The sequence below is a fragment of the Nansenia antarctica genome, assembly GCF_963989245.1.
Source record: "Nansenia antarctica genome assembly, chromosome: 2".
Classification (NCBI taxonomy): Eukaryota; Metazoa; Chordata; class Actinopteri; order Argentiniformes; family Microstomatidae; genus Nansenia; species Nansenia antarctica.
The window spans coordinates 37,692,188-37,711,180 of record NC_137675.1 but is presented as its reverse complement, the minus strand read 5'-3'; the positions used below and the strand labels follow the sequence as shown (position 1 = coordinate 37,711,180).

Below are 18,993 nucleotides of genomic sequence, written 5' to 3'. Positions count from 1 at the left end.
ACAGAAAAATAAAGTATCTTAACTACAGCAAGTGATAGAAATACATTATCTGGAGATTCAATAAGGTAGTTGTATATGTCAGGATATGGGTTAGGGTATGACATCTCAGGCCGTCGGGTCGTTCAGCCACATAGATGGAGGCAGACTGAAAGGACACACATCAACCTCTATTTCATGATTTTTAAAATGTATAACGACGTAGATCATTAATCGGCAACGACACTATAAAATTGTTTGCCTGACTGGCCATCGTATTTGGGCTCCTAATAGCTAAAAAGTATAAAAGTAGCAAAGACCATAAATTTGCATTGACCGCAAGTCAAACTTCTAACAATTCTACCACCCAAAAGGGGGCGTGATCGTTCTGATGACAGGGAGATGACATATGACGAATTGGAATCACCACCATCACCTATACATTTTAGGGAACCAAGTTTTTCAGCCCAGTGGTGTTCTAGGCTGGAAATTAGTTCTAGTTTAATACATCTACACCAGGGGTGCTCACACTTTTTGGAACCAAGATCTACTTTTCAAGTAGCCAGTCTGCCAAGATCTACCAGTCTAGTTTCAACATCGCAAACGTACATGCACGTACTACAAACACACACACACACACACACACACACACACACACACACACACACACACACACACACACACACACAGTTCCCAGCCTGTTATTTTACTTTTAGATTCCTCAAAGTAGCCACCCTTTGCTTTTTTGTTGTTAATAAAATATTTTTTGTTGTTGTTGTTAATAAAATATATAATAATAATATTATGTGTTCATTCATAGTTTTGATGCCTTCAGTGAGAATCTACAATGTACCAAATAGTCATGAAAATAAAGGAAACACATTGAATGAGTAGGTGTGTCCAAACTTTTGGCCTGTATAAATATATATATGAAGATGTTATAGCTAGCTAGCTACGATTTATTATCAAAATAATGAACAGCAAGCTAGATCCAAAACTAGGGCCGGTGGAGGAGGGCAAGTGTCACATTGGACAGACTACCAAAACAGAAAAATAAAGTATCTTAACTACAGCAAGTGATAGAAATACATTATCTGGAGATTCAATAAGGTAGTTGTATATGTCAGGATATGGGTTAGGGTATGACATCTCAGGCCGTCGGGTCGTTCAGCCACATAGATGGAGGCAGACTGAAAGGACACACATCAACCTCTATTTCATGATTTTTAAAATGTATAACAACGTAGATCATTAATCGGCAACGACACTATAAAATTGTTTGCCTGACTGGCCATCGTATTTGGGCTCCTAATAGCTAAAAAGTATAAAAGTAGCAAAGACCATAAATTTGCATTGACCGCAAGTCAAACTTCTAACAATTCTACCACCCAAAAGGGGGCGTGATCGTTCTGATGACAGGGAGATGACATATGACGAATTGGAATCACCACCATCACCTATACATTTTAGGGAACCAAGTTTTTCAGCCCAGTGGTGTTCTAGGCTGGAAATTAGTTCTAGTTTAATACATCTACACCAGGGGTGCTCACACTTTTTGGAACCAAGATCTACTTTTCAAGTAGCCAGTCTGCCAAGATCTACCAGTCTAGTTTCAACATCGCAAACGTACATGCACGTACTACAAACACACACACACACACACACACACACACACACACACACACACACACACACACACACACACACACACAGTTCCCAGCCTGTTATTTTACTTTTAGATTCCTCAAAGTAGCCACCCTTTGCTTTTTTGTTGTTAATAAAATATTTTTTGTTGTTGTTGTTAATAAAATATATAATAATAATATTATGTGTTCATTCATAGTTTTGATGCCTTCAGTGAGAATCTACAATGTACCAAATAGTCATGAAAATAAAGGAAACACATTGAATGAGTAGGTGTGTCCAAACTTTTGGCCTGTACTGTATATATATATATATATATATATATATATATATATATATATATATATATATATATATATATAAATATATATATGAAGATGTTATAGCTAGCTAGCTACGATTTATTATCAAAATAATGAACAGCAAGCTAGATCCAAAACTAGGGCCGGTGGAGGAGGGCAAGTGTCACATTGGACAGACTACCAAAACAGAAAAATAAAGTATCTTAACTACAGCAAGTGATAGAAATACATTATCTGGAGATTCAATAAGGTAGTTGTATATGTCAGGATATGGGTTAGGGTATGACATCTCAGGCCGTCGGGTCGTTCAGCCACATAGATGGAGGCAGACTGAAAGGACACACATCAACCTCTATTTCATGATTTTTAAAATGTATAACGACGTAGATCATTAATCGGCAACGACACTATAAAATTGTTTGCCTGACTGGCCATCGTATTTGGGCTCCTAATAGCTAAAAAGTATAAAAGTAGCAAAGACCATAAATTTGCATTGACCGCAAGTCAAACTTCTAACAATTCTACCACCCAAAAGGGGGCGTGATCGTTCTGATGACAGGGAGATGACATATGACGAATTGGAATCACCACCATCACCTATACATTTTAGGGAACCAAGTTTTTCAGCCCAGTGGTGTTCTAGGCTGGAAATTAGTTCTAGTTTAATACATCTACACCAGGGGTGCTCACACTTTTTGGAACCAAGATCTACTTTTCAAGTAGCCAGTCTGCCAAGATCTACCAGTCTAGTTTCAACATCGCAAACGTACATGCACGTACTACAAACACACACACACACACACACACACACACACACACACAGTTCCCAGCCTGCATAGTAAACTCACAATACACTTTCCCTCTCTCTGTCACACAGCCACAGGAGAAGACCATCACAAACCCTCCCTCTTTGCTATTCTCGCTCACACACATTCACACACACACACACACACACACACACACACACACACACACACACATACTTGTTTATGCTACATTGTGGGACAATATGACTAGGACCTCCCGTGTGGGGACACCCCTTTCTAGACACCGTACAGCACTGAGAAAAATCAGGCATGATCAGAAAAAATTCAGGAACCAGAATCTCACTTCAAATTAGCAATATTCAATACTTTTTTCAAGACATGACTTCTTCCACCCATGTGGGGAGTCTCAGGTTGCTATCTTTCTGGGGACACCATAACACACTTTCAGATATTACTATCTTTCTGGGGACACCATAACACACTTTCAGATATTACTATCTTTCCGGGGACACCATAACACACTTTCAGATGTTACCATCTTTCTGGGGACACCATAACACACTTTCAGATGTTACTATCTTTCTGGGGACACCATAACACACTTTCAGATGTTACCATCTTTCTGGGGACACCATAACACACTTTCAGATGTTACCATCTTTCTGGGGAACACCTTAACACACTTTCAGATGTTACCATCTTTCTGGGGAACACCTTAACACACTTTGGTTGAATCCCAAATGGAGCCCTTATCCAAGCCCTGAACCCTTGAAGACTTTGGGTGCGTTTGTTTAATCTCCCGGGAGCGCACTCGGGTTGACATAGTGAGTTATTGTCACTATGTTATTGTTGTTATTGTTGTTATTGTCACTATAATTGTATAGTTATTGTTAACTCGGGTTACAGCTTAGCATGTAACTCAGTACTCTAGTTAGCACTGATACAGCTTAGCATATAACTCAGTACAGTAGTTAGCACTGATACAGCTTAGCATGTAACTCAGTACTCTAGTTAGCACTGATACAGCTTAGCATGTAACTCAGTACTCTAGTTAGCACTGATACAGCTTAGCATGTAACTCAGTACTCTAGTTAGCACTGATACAGCTTAGCATGTAACTCAATACACTAGTTAGCACTGATACAGCTTAGCATGTAACTCAGTACTCTAGTTAGCACTGATACAGCTTAGCATGTAACTCAGTACTCTAGTTAGCACTGATACAGCTTAGCATGTAACTCAGTACTCTAGTTAGCACTGATACAGCTTAGCATGTAACTCAATACACTAGTTAGCACTGATACAGCTTAGCATGTAACTCAGTACTCTAGTTAGCACTGATACAGCTTAGCATGTAACTCAGTACTCTAGTTAGCACTGATACAGCTTAGCATGTAACTCAGTACTCTAGTTAGCACTGATACAGCTTAGCATGTAACTCAGTACTCTAGTTAGCACTGATACAGCTTAGCATGTAACTCAATACACTAGTTAGCACTGATACAGCTTAGCATGTAACTCAGTACTCTAGTTAGCACTGATACAGCTTAGCATGTAACTCAGTACTCTAGTTAGCACTGATACAGCTTAGCATGTAACTCAGTACTCTCTAGCCCAATGTATCACCAAACAGCGCTCAATTTAGTCACTCACTATTCGCCTACCCCTCCCCCACACAGCACCTTCCACAGCTAGCAGCACACTCAGGCCTCAGCCGTTCATTTAACATTGCCGACCTCCTGAACTTTAAGGTTAAAATAAATACATACAATATCCTTTGTAAAAGTCAAACCCTGAAAAGTCATCAAACTGTGATGGAGCATATTAAGCCAGTAGCTTTTGGAAAATGGATGCATTTTGTGCATTCCTGGGCCTGCTAGTTAACTGAGAACCAATCACTATTCGCCTCCCCCTCCCCCACACAGCACCTTCCACAGACAGCAACACACAGGCCTCTGCTGTTCATTTAACATTGCCGACCTCCTGAACTTTAGGCTCACTTTTGGGACACTTCCTATGTAGCCAGGGGAACAGAAAAAGACACACACCATCAGTGGGATGCCAGCTTTCAGACAAAATTGTTTTCAAGTCTCTAGTCCATTGTATGGCCAAACAGGGTTTAACTTATTGTGGATAGGCCTCCATTGACATTACATTGCCGACCTCCTGAACTTTAGGCTCACTTTTGGGACACTTCCTATGTAGCCAGGTGAACAGAAAAAGACACACGCCATCAGTGGGATGCCTGCTTTCAGCCAAAAGTGATTTCAAGTCTCTAGCCCAATGTATCACCAAACAGCGCTCAATTTAGTTGTGCACTATGCAGACAGAGCACTGATTTGCACCCCTCCCCCACACAGTTAAGTTTCTGTTCTGCTGAAATCTGCCTCGCTCTGTTCAATTAACCTTCCTTCATGACCGGCTCACGGTGGGACCCGTGCCGTGCTGGCGCACTCATGTCCATAATCGAGAATTTCTCTTAGCTTCTCTCCCACCATGTCAGCCATGCAGAGAGCGATTTTTTTACTAAAATAAAATAACCAGAATGTTTATGATATGCTTTTTGTTAACTTTAGCACTGTGAGACTTGCAGTTGGAGTTCATATAATTGTAATCTCACCATATATGACAATACTCTTAAAAGGGTTAAAATAAATACATACAATATCCTTTGTAAAAGTCAAACCCTGAAAAGTCATCAAACTGTGATGGAGCATATTAAGCCAGTAGCTTTTGGAAAATGGATGCATTTTGTGCATTCCTGGGCCTGCTAGTTAACTGAGAACCAATCACTATTCGCCTCCCCCTCCCCCACACAGCACCTTCCACAGACAGCAACACACAGGCCTCTGCTGTTCATTTAACATTGCCGACCTCCTGAACTTTAGGCTCACTTTTGGGACACTTCCTATGTAGCCAGGGGAACAGAAAAAGACACACACCATCAGTGGGATGCCAGCTTTCAGACAAAATTGTTTTCAAGTCTCTAGTCCATTGTATGGCCAAACAGGGTTTAACTTATTGGGGATAGGCCTCCATTGACATTACATTGCCGACCTCCTGAACTTTAGGCTCACTTTTGGGACACTTCCTATGTAGCCAGGTGAACAGAAAAAGACACACGCCATCAGTGGGATGCCAGCTTTCAGCCAAAAGTGATTTCAAGTCTCTAGCCCAATGTATCACCAAACAGCGCTCAATTTAGTTGTGCACTATGCAGACAGAGCACTGATTTGCACCCCTCCCCCACACAGTTAAGTTTCTGTTCTGCTGAAATCTGCCTCGCTCTGTTCAATTAACCTTCCTTCATGACCGGCTCACGGTGGGACCCGTGCCGTGCTGGCGCACTCATGTCCATAATCGAGAATTTCTCTTAGCTTCTCTCCCACCATGTCAGCCATGCAGAGAGCGATTTTTTTACTAAAATAAAATAACCAGAATGTTTATGATATGCTTTTTGTTAACTTTAGCACTGTGAGACTTGCAGTTGGAGTTCATATAATTGTAATCTCACCATATATGACAATACTCTTAAAAGGGTTAAAATAAATACATACAATATCCTTTGTAAAAGTCAAACCCTGAAAAGTCATCAAACTGTGATGGAGCATATTAAGCCAGTAGCTTTTGGAAAATGGATGCATTTTGTGCATTCCTGGGCCTGCTAGTTAACTGAGAACCAATCACTATTCGCCTCCCCCTCCCCCACACAGCACCTTCCACAGACAGCAACACACAGGCCTCTGCTGTTCATTTAACATTGCCGACCTCCTGAACTTTAGGCTCACTTTTGGGACACTTCCTATGTAGCCAGGGGAACAGAAAAAGACACACACCATCAGTGGGATGCCAGCTTTCAGACAAAATTGTTTTCAAGTCTCTAGTCCATTGTATGGCCAAACAGGGTTTAACTTATTGGGGATAGGCCTCCATTGACATTACATTGCCGACCTCCTGAACTTTAGGCTCACTTTTGGGACACTTCCTATGTAGCCAGGTGAACAGAAAAAGACACACGCCATCAGTGGGATGCCAGCTTTCAGCCAAAAGTGATTTCAAGTCTCTAGCCCAATGTATCACCAAACAGCGCTCAATTTAGTTGTGCACTATGCAGACAGAGCACTGATTTGCACCCCTCCCCCACACAGTTAAGTTTCTGTTCTGCTGAAATCTGCCTCGCTCTGTTCAATTAACCTTCCTTCATGACCGGCTCACGGTGGGACCCGTGCCGTGCTGGCGCACTCATGTCCATAATCGAGAATTTCTCTTAGCTTCTCTCCCACCATGTCAGCCATGCAGAGAGCGATTTTTTTACTAAAATAAAATAACCAGAATGTTTATGATATGCTTTTTGTTAACTTTAGCACTGTGAGACTTGCAGTTGGAGTTCATATAATTGTAATCTCACCATATATGACAATACTCTTAAAAGGGTTAAAATAAATACATACAATATCCTTTGTAAAAGTCAAACCCTGAAAAGTCATCAAACTGTGATGGAGCATATTAAGCCAGTAGCTTTTGGAAAATGGATGCATTTTGTGCATTCCTGGGCCTGCTAGTTAACTGAGAACCAATCACTATTCGCCTCCCCCTCCCCCACACAGCACCTTCCACAGACAGCAACACACAGGCCTCTGCTGTTCATTTAACATTGCCGACCTCCTGAACTTTAGGCTCACTTTTGGGACACTTCCTATGTAGCCAGGGGAACAGAAAAAGACACACACCATCAGTGGGATGCCAGCTTTCAGACAAAATTGTTTTCAAGTCTCTAGTCCATTGTATGGCCAAACAGGGTTTAACTTATTGGGGATAGGCCTCCATTGACATTACATTGCCGACCTCCTGAACTTTAGGCTCACTTTTGGGACACTTCCTATGTAGCCAGGTGAACAGAAAAAGACACACGCCATCAGTGGGATGCCAGCTTTCAGCCAAAAGTGATTTCAAGTCTCTAGCCCAATGTATCACCAAACAGCGCTCAATTTAGTTGTGCACTATGCAGACAGAGCACTGATTTGCACCCCTCCCCCACACAGTTAAGTTTCTGTTCTGCTGAAATCTGCCTCGCTCTGTTCAATTAACCTTCCTTCATGACCGGCTCACGGTGGGACCCGTGCCGTGCTGGCGCACTCATGTCCATAATCGAGAATTTCTCTTAGCTTCTCTCCCACCATGTCAGCCATGCAGAGAGCGATTTTTTTTACTAAAATAAAATAACCAGAATGTTTATGATATGCTTTTTGTTAACTTTAGCACTGTGAGACTTGCAGTTGGAGTTCATATAATTGTAATCTCACCATATATGACAATACTCTTAAAAGGGTTAAAATAAATACATACAATATCCTTTGTAAAAGTCAAACCCTGAAAAGTCATCAAACTGTGATGGAGCATATTAAGCCAGTAGCTTTTGGAAAATGGATGCATTTTGTGCATTCCTGGGCCTGCTTGTTAACTGAGAACCAATCACTATTCGCCTACCCCTCCCCCACACAGCACCTTCCACAGATAGCAACACACAGGCCTCTGCTGTTCATTTAACATTGCCGACCTCCTGAACTTTAGGCTCACGTTTGGGACACTTCCTATGTAGCCAGGGGAACAGAAAAAGACACACACCATCAGTGGGATGCCAGCTTTCAGCCAAAAGTGATTTCAGGTCTCTAGCCCAATGTATCACCAAACAGCACTCAATTTAGTCACTCACTACCCCTCCCCACTCAGCCGTTTAACATTGGCGACCTCCTGAACTTTAGGCTCACTTTTGGGACACTTCCTATGTAGCCAGGGGAACAGAAAAAGACACACACCATCAGTGGGATGCCAGCTTTCAGCCAAAAGTGATTTCAAGTCTCTAGCCCAATGTATCACCAAACAGCACTCAATTATATGCTCAATATATTTTAACAGTGAAAAAACAGGAAATACAGATTTAAAATAAATAAATAAATAATCACAATAGTATGTTATTAGAATGATATAAACTTAAAATAAAATCAGTCTACTGTTAATAAAACTACTGCTGCAGATTTCTGTTGGTCTGTTTCTCAGACTGAATTGGTTCCATACTGCTTGGCCCTCTGAAAGGTCACAGCCAGGTCAGCTGCAGGTTGGGGCGGGGGAGGGGAGACATCAATTAACCACCTGCACCTCCAAACTTTCCCCAAAGCTACTGCTGCATTCAATGCACACGGGAATAACTGGTTTTCTGGAACAAGATGAATAATTATTATTCATAAATGTAGAACTGCTTAATCCCTTTATGTTTTGTAATTATTTAAAGATAAAACAACAGTTTTAAATGTTTTTATAATTTAAACCATTATATGGCTTGCATGATTGAGAATGTTGTCATTTTTAATACACAGTTTTGGTACACTACATTAACGCATTTACAGAACTCTCCTTAAAATTACAAATATAGTACTTATTACTAATACACTCAGGCCTCAGCCGTTCATTTAACATTGCCGACCTCCTGAACTTTAGGGACACTTCCTATGTAGCCAGGGGAACAGAAAAAGACACACGCCATCAGTGGGATGCCAGCTTTCAGCCAAACGTGATTTCAAGTCTCTAGCCCAATGTATCACCAAACAGCGCTCAATTTAGTCACTCACTATTCGCCTCCCCCTCCCCCACACAGCACCTTCCACAGCTAGCAGCACACTCAGGCCTCAGCCGTTCATTTAACATTGCCGACCTCCTGAACTTTAGTCTCTAGCCCAATGTATCACCAAACAGCGCTCAATTATATGCTCAATATATTTTAACAGTGAAAAAACAGGAAATACAGATTTTAAAAAAAAGAAAATCACAATAGTATGTTATTAGAATGATATAAACTTAAAATAAAATCAGTCTACTGTTAATAAAACTACTGCTGCAGATTTTCTGTTGGTCTGTTTCTCAGACTGAATTGGTGCCATACTGCTTGGCCCTCTGAAAGGTCACAGCCAGGTCAGCTGCAGGTTGGGGCGGGGGAGGGGAGACATCACCAGAATACCTCTGTGTCATTGGCTGCTATAGGCATAAAAGGAGAGAAACTCATGGTGTGGCCCCCATCTTCCCCTGACCTCAACCCTATTGAGAACCTTTGGAGCATCCTCAAGCAAAAATATATATGAGGGTGGGAGGCAGTTCACATCAAAACAGCAGCTCTGGGAGGCTATTCTGGCATCCTGCAAAGAAATTCAAGCAGAAACTGTCCAAAAACTCACAAGTTCAATGGATGCAAGAATTGTGAAGGTGATATCAAAGAAGGGGTCCTATGTTAACATGTAACTTGACCTGTTACAGTTTTTCTCAGTCGCTTTGGTGCATTTCTCACATCACTATTAACATTTGCACAACAGTTAGTGCATTTCTCAGAACAATTAGTACAAACTGCAAAACCTAGGTGTTAACCTGCAAAAGCGTGTCACTTGCTCAAAATGGATAGTTCATTCCTCAAAAGCAAGTATTCATGTCAATGAAAGTGTCAGTGTCATCAAAATGAAAAGTCCTGACACCATTGTTTATGAACAAGATAGTCAAATGGCTTTGTCATGTTTTCATTATGACAGTTCACTCTAAGTGTTTTCCAATGCAAAAAAGTCAGATCTTGGTGACACTACCTGAAAATGCTCAAGACAGTACTATACACTATTTGCACAGCCATTTGAAATCTACAGTGGGTTACACATTACTGTATTTAGTGAGGTAAATGAGTACAAGACGCTGAATAGTTATGTTTCACATTTTTACTGCATATGCTCTTTGCAATTCTAATTTGTTCACAGCATTGTGCAAAAGAAAAATACAAACTTGTTTACCACAAACATAAGAAACACCCTTTGGGTAGAGCTGTGCACAACTGTAAACAATATTGCAGTACATATTGGAACTGAATTGGAACATCCAACATACTGTAAATCATTCATTGACATCCAGACGTTCCTGTCTGTCTGGCCACATATTTTCATCGACATCACAGCGAATATCATCCCTGGTAATGCAGCGAGGAAAGTATCTCCCTGAGTGGCGAATCCACCCTCTGCTAGCAAGGCCATTTGGGTATGTGGATGCCGGTCATATACCTTCCACCTCCAGGCAGAGAAAAACTCCTCTATTGGATTCAGGAATGGCGAGTAGGGAGGGAGATATTCCACCAGCATCCTTTCATGTGCTGCAAACCACTGTCTGACCAGATCTGAGTGGTGAAAACGCACATTATCCCATACAACAACATACTTGTTCAGATGGTCTCCATTTAGACCCCTCTCATTCTCAGGGATTATGTCCCTGTAAAGAGTGTCTAAAAAAGTCAGCAGATGTTGTGTTGTGTGGACCAAGACAGGGTATATGGGTGAGGACGCCGTTTTCTGAGACGGCTGCACACATTGTAATATTCCCTCCTCGTTGGCCTGGGACATCAATGGTTGCTCTCTGTCCAATGTGATTTCTGCCACGCCTTCTACCTTTTGCCAGATTAACGCCTCATCAACGTATATGAATGTGTGCAGCGGTTCCCTGGCCTCCAGCTCCAGTACACACTTTATCCCAGAATAGAGAGAGAGAGAAAAAAACTCATTTTGGACAACATATTGTACAGTATGAATTGTCATGTAAGTGTACTGCATGGCACTACACAAAGTAACCAGTTTACAGCACTGGACATTAGAGTATGCATAGAACACATAAATGTTTTACCTGTACATACTGGTGACGGATCTCCTTCACTCTGTCGCTGTTCCGTTCAAATGGCACATTGTACAATTGTTTCATGCGCATTTCATTTCTCCTGAGCAGTCAATTGTAGCGATTGAAACGGATTCAATATTCCCAAAGATATTGTCATCCTCTATAACAGCGCTTTGTATCTCTCTCAACCTTATGGCATTGTTTGCAATCACCATTGCACACATGGCTTCCTCTTGTTGTGGAGTAAAAAGGGGCCCTTTTCCACCTCTGCAAGGTTGTCTTGCCTTGTCTTGTCTATGTGGTGCAGAGTAAAATTACAGTAATGTACAGTAAACATGAGATATACGGCTTTAACCCATATTACTGTAGTGAACAATAACAGAGAGAAATTGTTCAATTTGGGAGACATTTTCAGGAAAAATGATAAAGAAATGTATACAATTTGCTTGACAGATTTTGACAACTTGTTCAACATTTTTGGATGTAATGACTCAAGCAATGAAATGAGGACTTAGTTTTATAGGGAATGACTATTAAGCATCCAAAAGTATAGTTCATTTTGACTGACATGACATAAGCAAATGATAATGTTATAAAACAGCAGAGAATTGTATGACAGCAATTGATGCATGTCCAAAAGCATTTGCAATTTGTTTGAAGGAATGAGAAACTGCTACTATGATGTGCACAAATGACTAAATGTTGTGGAGGTTGAACTAACAGTTATGAGAATTTCAATTCTGATCAGAGAAATGCACCAAAGCAATTGAGAAAAACTGTAAGATGTTTTTGTTTGAAATAGCTTTTGATTTCAGTAAATATGACCTCCTAATATGACCTCCTAACCCTAAATTCATCACAATTGTTTGTTCTTTACAACCTATAAAATGTTTTGAAACTCTGTTGTGCATAATAATTTGGAACAGTGCATTTTGAGTTTTTTATAAAAAAAAAATATACTGTTATCATTGGGAGGTTTGTTCAATAACATTTGAATTATACTCTAACGGTTGATGACTTGAAAATTATACTGATTGTCATTTGCATCGACTATTTAGGAAAATCTGATAAAAATATAATTTGCATAATAATTTGGAACGAGGTGTATATTTAACCTTTTCGAGAGGGAACTGTGCTCAGTATAGTTTTAACAATAAAGGTCCCATATTATCTTATATCTTAATTCACTTCCTGGTAATTGCTATGTTGCAAATACCCTGCGTTATTAAAATATGGAGAAATATGAATTAGGAAATTATGGAAATACTGTAATAGGTACAGATTTTAAAAGCATGCCCCCATCAGAATCAGAATCAGAAAAGTGTATTGCCAAGTACGTTCACACATACAAGGAATTTGCTTTGTAAAACATGGAAAGGTAATAAAAACAAGTGCCATAACCTGTGCCCCACCCAAAAACCAGCCGCCACTGCTATTTACACCATGGAATTATAGTCACACACTTTCTAGTCACAATAATAAGACCAATGTTAACCAGCGTTCTCTGTCAGAACACTCAGCCAGTATATTTGCTAGCGTTTCACCCTGCAAAAACTCTCGCGTCGCGCGCACACACTCGTCTCGCGCGCACACTCGCGCACAATCTTGTATTATTCTCCAACGGCACAACGCGAAACGAAGTGTGCTCCGTCCCCACTAATTAGATCTTCAGCCAAACCTGCACACCTGTCTCCACCCCCAATCATGTGCTTGATGCAAAGTGCACGTGACAGACAGGCAGCTCATATGATTGGCTGCAGGAGTGTTAAATGTGTGTTAAAATTTCTGCCATTTCTGTGAAAAAAATAGTAAAAAATGGCGATTTCGCCACCAGGGGCGCACTCTAAACACTGATTAAGCACTCTTTTCAGACTTATGTAGCAGTGTGGGTCAACATTTAAAACATAGAAATATTTGCACTAGACATATCAGCAACACTTTTTCTACCAAATTCAATGAAAATCGGTGTGGGGACCCGTTTTGGGTCCCCACACCGATTTCGAGTCCCCACACCGTGGTTGTGCTGTCAGACCTCAGTCCCCACATAGTAGTATACACAGGCACACACACACACACACACACACACACACACACACACACACACACACACACACATTTGCCAGTCTGCATAGGGAGCCATAGCACAAACCCTCCCTCTCTCTCCCCCTCTCTCTCCCTCTCTCTCTCTCACTCTCTTACACACACACACACACACACACACACACACACACACACACACACACACACACACACACACACTCACTTTCTCTCACTCACACACTGACAGCCAGTCTGCAGTACCATAGCCAACTACTGATCCAACAAACAGAAAAGTAAACCAGATACAAAACAGGTAGTTCCCTAGTTTGAAAGGAGGAAATAAATGCATTTCTCTACCTTAGTGGGAGACCTAGCACTGGGAGGAGGCAGCTAGTTTCTAATAGTCAGGGATGTAGGAGCTGGTTGCAAGGTGTCATCAGCCACTGTGGATCTGTCATCGAAAAGGCAATCTGCAGCCTCGAGAAACTTTTTTCACAATTTCGCCGTCTTTGAATGACTTCTTGTGTTTAACAAGAACGTGACTGACGCGATAAGAAGCTATCGTTGCAGCCGTACGTTTTCGCTCTTTTGCCACATTTCCCTTCTTCGAAATAGCCATCGTAGATTTGCTGATCAGACAGACGCATTTCCAATATCACATCGTGTAAAAAAGTCCTCCTCCCATTCTGGATGGAAGTTATACGTTATTGGTTTCTTTCTTGGTCCAGCTTCCCCACTCATTTGTATAGCCTTTATTTAGTATTATATAGTAAATAGTAGAAATTGGAAGGCTAACTAGGTAATTAGTCTCGCCGGTATTTTGTATTTTGTAGTTGGTGCTGTTGACTGCGCATGCGTGGTGAACCGCGTGTTAGGTGTAGGTGAAAAGATCAAATCTCAGACTGGCTTACCTGTACGTCAATCAAGTGGCAAAAGCCATAGTGAGGATGGATGATAGGCAAACTTTTTTTTCCGTTTATTTAAAAAAATAAAAAAAATAAAAAATAATTCTTTCGTTTTGTTCAATGCCTAGCGATCTACCCATACTACCTTTGCGGTCGATCGCGATCGACGTATTGGGCACCCCTGATCTACACTGAGCTATCAAAACACTGGTTAGACAGCTAACTATCTCTAAGCATTTAAGAGCTGATCGCACATCTAGACTAGACTGCACATCTAGACGGCTCATCTTTTAAATCAAGTAGTCAGGTGTCCTCTGGGGGTGGGCGGGTGTGTAGGACGGGCGGGGGCGCAAAGTTTTAACGGTCTAGATATCATCACAAAACATGGTACCTGGAAAAGTACGTGGCAACCCTGACTTCGTTTCGAGCGATTCCAGGACCAGACTAGCTTTGAAGCCATAGGGGTACGCTACCCCTTGATTCCAGGATGCATTGCGAATCATCTACAGAAATGTTATGTCGCTCTATTCAATGCGGAAATGTCATTTTACTTTCTCTGTAATTACTTATTAATAAAGATTTGAAAAATGATGATAACCATCTTATTATCTTAGTTTAATGTCATTACAATGCATTATAGACCTAACCAAAGCATAACCAAAAAATCTCTTTTATGTCGGTGCTGTGTCTAACGTTACAGTAACGCAACGCTGCATGACAGTCGAGCATTTCAGAGATGTACAATCATAAATCAATTATTACCTGTGGCGTTTGACAGCGGATGATGGTACACATATGTAAAGTTATCTATCAAACGTTAGTTTAATGTCATTACAATGCATTATAGACCTTTTCTTTATAACAAGCATAACAAAAAATCGCTGTTATGCCTGATCACTTCCATTAGACACCGGAGCACTCATATCTGCGCGTTTGTCACAGGCTGACAGTCACCCTGTTCCTCTGCCCTGGCAACTGACCCATAGAAATGTGCGCGATTAACATTTCAGAGATGTACAATCATGTTTATTTAGAAATAAATTGTGGTGTTTGACAGCGGATGATGGTAGACATATTTAATGTAAAGTTATCTATCTAAAGTTTTCTATCCACAGGCTGATATGTGCATGATAGGCGCGAATTCCCCCCCCCCCCCCCTTGGTGGTATAAATTGTATTGCGGCATACCAAAACAACTCGCAATCTAATCCGAGCAGTTGTTATTATGTAATATTATCGATGGATGTGCCATTTTTGATGGAGGGCAGTGAGCGGGAGACTCATCAAGGACATGTAGTTAATTAATGCAGTGGACAGCGGCTGTTTCTCCAGCGTTCCTGTCACTTCGGATTTCGGAACGTCATAAAATTAAATATGTAAGTCATGCATTTTTCCATGTTTCCCATTGATGGTATATGACGCCGTAAATTTAACTAAAGTTCAGCTGCAAAGTTGTTGCACTGTTGTCCTAAATCAGTGCAGACTGGCAGGGTAGGAGCACAGGTTTCATACAGGTTAGAGCGCCGTTATTCTGTCATGGTCTGATAATGACGCATTGTTCTTTTTTATTTGATGACTTGTTTGATCGATTGATAGCGTAAAAGTGAAGTTGTGAATGAGTTGCGAGCGTCAATGCTTTTCTACGATACTCCTGATGACGTATCAGTCTTGAAGGGTTGTCCCATTTCATAGGGGTAGATTTCAACCCCTTCGGCTTGTGGCTCTGTTCGAAGGCCTTGGCTCGAAATCGAGTCACACTCGAAAACGAGCCATAGGGGTAGAAAAGGGAATCGGGATTGGGCCTTAGTCTGTGCTGTGGCAGCAACGTGGAGAACGGGGAACCAGAAAACCGTTCTCAACTTTGAGCTGCATTTCTTGTATGAAAGGTGCTATATAAATAAAGCTTTACTTACTTACTTACTTACTTACTTACTCAACTGTAGGACAACTCTGTAGAGGCTGAACCAGCCCAGGCTTCATTTCTTTGTGGAATGTGTCTGTGCAGGATGGATACTGTACTGTCAATTCAGAAACGTATCATAATTACTACTTACTATCTCATAACTCATAGTTTATTTTTATTTTTTGGGTGGCGGGAACAGGCTTCCATACAAATCAGTCAGTGCAGTCCCACTATATAAAACGTTTTTGTTTTATTTGTTCTATTTAAGGAGGATAGAGTACATGTGAACCTGGGACCTGTGAGGATAGAGTACATGTGAACCTGGGACCTGTGAGGATAGAGTACATGTGAACCTGGGACCTGTGAGGATAGAGTACATGTGCGTCGTGGTTGGCCGTATTATGGCTACTCCTTGACACTGGCACCCTTTTGCTTCGCTAGGTGATTTTCTGTTGACAATCATTTTAAAGACCTCTGTGTGTTGTTGTGTAGATGGTAGGCATCGGGACTTCGGATGTGAACCTGGATAAGTACAGACATACCTTCTGCAGCCTGTTGGGAAAAGATGATGACAGTTGGGGTCTCTCTTACACTGGTAAGATAATGCAGCTCACATGGCATTTCTCATTCATAGAAAACATAGCATGGCGAAATGTCAGTGTTCCATAAAAATATGTCTTCACCCACAGGTCTGTTGCATCATAAAGGAGACAAAGTGAATTTCTCCTCCCGCTTCGGCCAGGGATCGATCATCGGAGTGCATCTGGACACTTGGCATGGCACACTTACTTTCTTCAAGAACCGCAAGTGTATAGGTGATTACAGAGCAAGCGTCAGACTTGAGGGGTCAAAGGGAAAGAACTGAACTGGGTGGGGGTAGGAAACAGGGTCGTTTTACCCCGTCAATGTATTTTCAGGGTTATTTTGAGGTGTTTCCTGAGCACTGCCTATCTTGGATAGAAAACCGAAATTACCTTGTGTAAATGTTTCTAACGGTTTGTATTGGCTGATTCTCATAAGTTAATAGTATCACTTAAAATCTTACAACAAATATGTAAATTCACATTATTATTTTCCGAACTCCTTTGAGTGGCCATGACTTCGGCGAAACCTTTTTTTTGTTCCGACACCAGGGTATCACCAGGGTATCACCAGGGTGTCACCAGGGTATCTGACGTGGTGTCATGTCTCATGTCTGTTCTGTAGGTGTGGCTGCCACCAAGCTTCACAACAGGAGGTTCTACCCCATGGCGTGCTCCACGGCAGCCAAGAGCGGTATGAAGGTGATCCGCAGCTGCTTCTCGCCCACCTCCCTGCAGTACCTCTGCTGCGCCCGCCTGCGACGGCTGCTGCCCGACTGCTCCGACACCCTGAGCGTGCTGCCCCTGCCCCCCGGCCTGCGCTACCTGCTACACAACAAGCTGGGCTGGGTGCTCAGCCTCAACAACGGGTCCCGCGAAGAGGGCTCGGACGCCCCCGGGCACCGCTGTAGTTACCCCACGCCCCCTTTGGCCGGACCGTTGTCCTCAGAGAGTGACTGTGAGAGCTGCTCCTCAGACCCAGAGGCTTGCCAGAGGAAACGCTGCCGCTGGACGTGACTCGGCTAAACCCACCTTCCTCTTTCAAACCCACTTGCAGACCTCTTCCCCACCTAGATGCACTTGAATAAAAACTCCCCACCCACCCACCCACACATACACCAGGGTGTCACCAGTGTATCACCAGGGTGTCTGACGTGGTGTCATGTCTCATGTCTGTTCTGTAGGTGTGGCTGCCACCAAGCTTCACAACAGGAGGTTCTACCCCATGGCGTGCTCCACGGCAGCCAAGAGCGGTATACTGAGGGAAGGAGCAACGATGTGGAGAGAATGGGAGAAACACAGAGATTAATATGGTCTCGTACCATGCGCATCCTTCCTTCGCATTGTCATGCCACTCTGAATCAGTATGGCCGCGAATACACCAAAACTGTATCACACTTTTATGGTATCCGAGCCAAGGTGTGTCCAAGTCCTAGCAAATACAGTATTGTATTTGGGGAAAATAAGTATTGAACACATCAACATTTTGTCCAGTAAATGTATTTCCAATGAGCCTATTCAAGTGAAATTTGTACCAGACTTTGGTATTAACTCAAACAATCCAGACAAAATCTAAACATTAAAGTCCATATGTAAATAAAGTAATGTGTAAAGTATTGAACACACTAACTGAAATTAATTCAGTGGAGAAGCCTTTGTTTGTAATGACAGCTTCAAGGCGCTTTCTGTATGAAATAACTAATTGCCCGCAGTATTCAGGTGTAATTTTGGTCCATTCCTCTACACAGATTGTCTTGAAGGTTGCGGGGGTCCTCTTGTGAATCTGGATCTTCAGATGCTTCAAATGTTGGGTGGCAAACCTTAAACAAGCTTCAACATGTCTTTTTTTCAGTAGTGGAGTCTTGCCGGCTGAGCGTGCACAGACACCATGGCGGTGGAGTGCATTGCTTACTGTCCTTTCTATCACAGTTGTACCTGCTGCCTCCAAGTCTTTCTGGAGCTCTTTCCTAGTGGTCCTTGGCTCTTTGGATACTCTTCTAAGTATCCTTCTGACTCCCTGATCAGAAATCTTGCGAGGAGCTCCTGTGCGTGGCCGGTTGATGGTGGAGTGATGTTGCTTCCACTTACGGATAATGCCCGCAATGGTGCTTACTGGAAGATTCTGAAGTTATGAAATACGTCTGTAGCCAATTCCGTTTTCATGTTTTTCAACAATCTAGTTGCGAAG

The 18,993-nt window shown here is 41.9% G+C and overlaps 1 protein-coding gene across 1 annotated transcript in view; it reads left to right on the top strand.

Annotated features, from left to right (window-relative positions):
• Positions 1 to 17,822, top strand: part of spsb3a (splA/ryanodine receptor domain and SOCS box containing 3a) — a gene marked incomplete at its 3' end in the record, with an annotated part of 35,722 nt that extends 17,900 nt beyond the window's left edge. The window contains exons 5-7 of the mRNA XM_080523987.1: positions 16,717 to 16,819; positions 16,914 to 17,039; positions 17,431 to 17,822. Of these exons, the coding sequence (XP_080380113.1) occupies positions 16,717 to 16,819; positions 16,914 to 17,039; positions 17,431 to 17,822 (621 nt within the window). The remainder of the gene's footprint in view (positions 1 to 16,716; positions 16,820 to 16,913; positions 17,040 to 17,430) is intronic.
• Between the last annotated feature and the right edge of the window lie 1,171 nt (positions 17,823 to 18,993).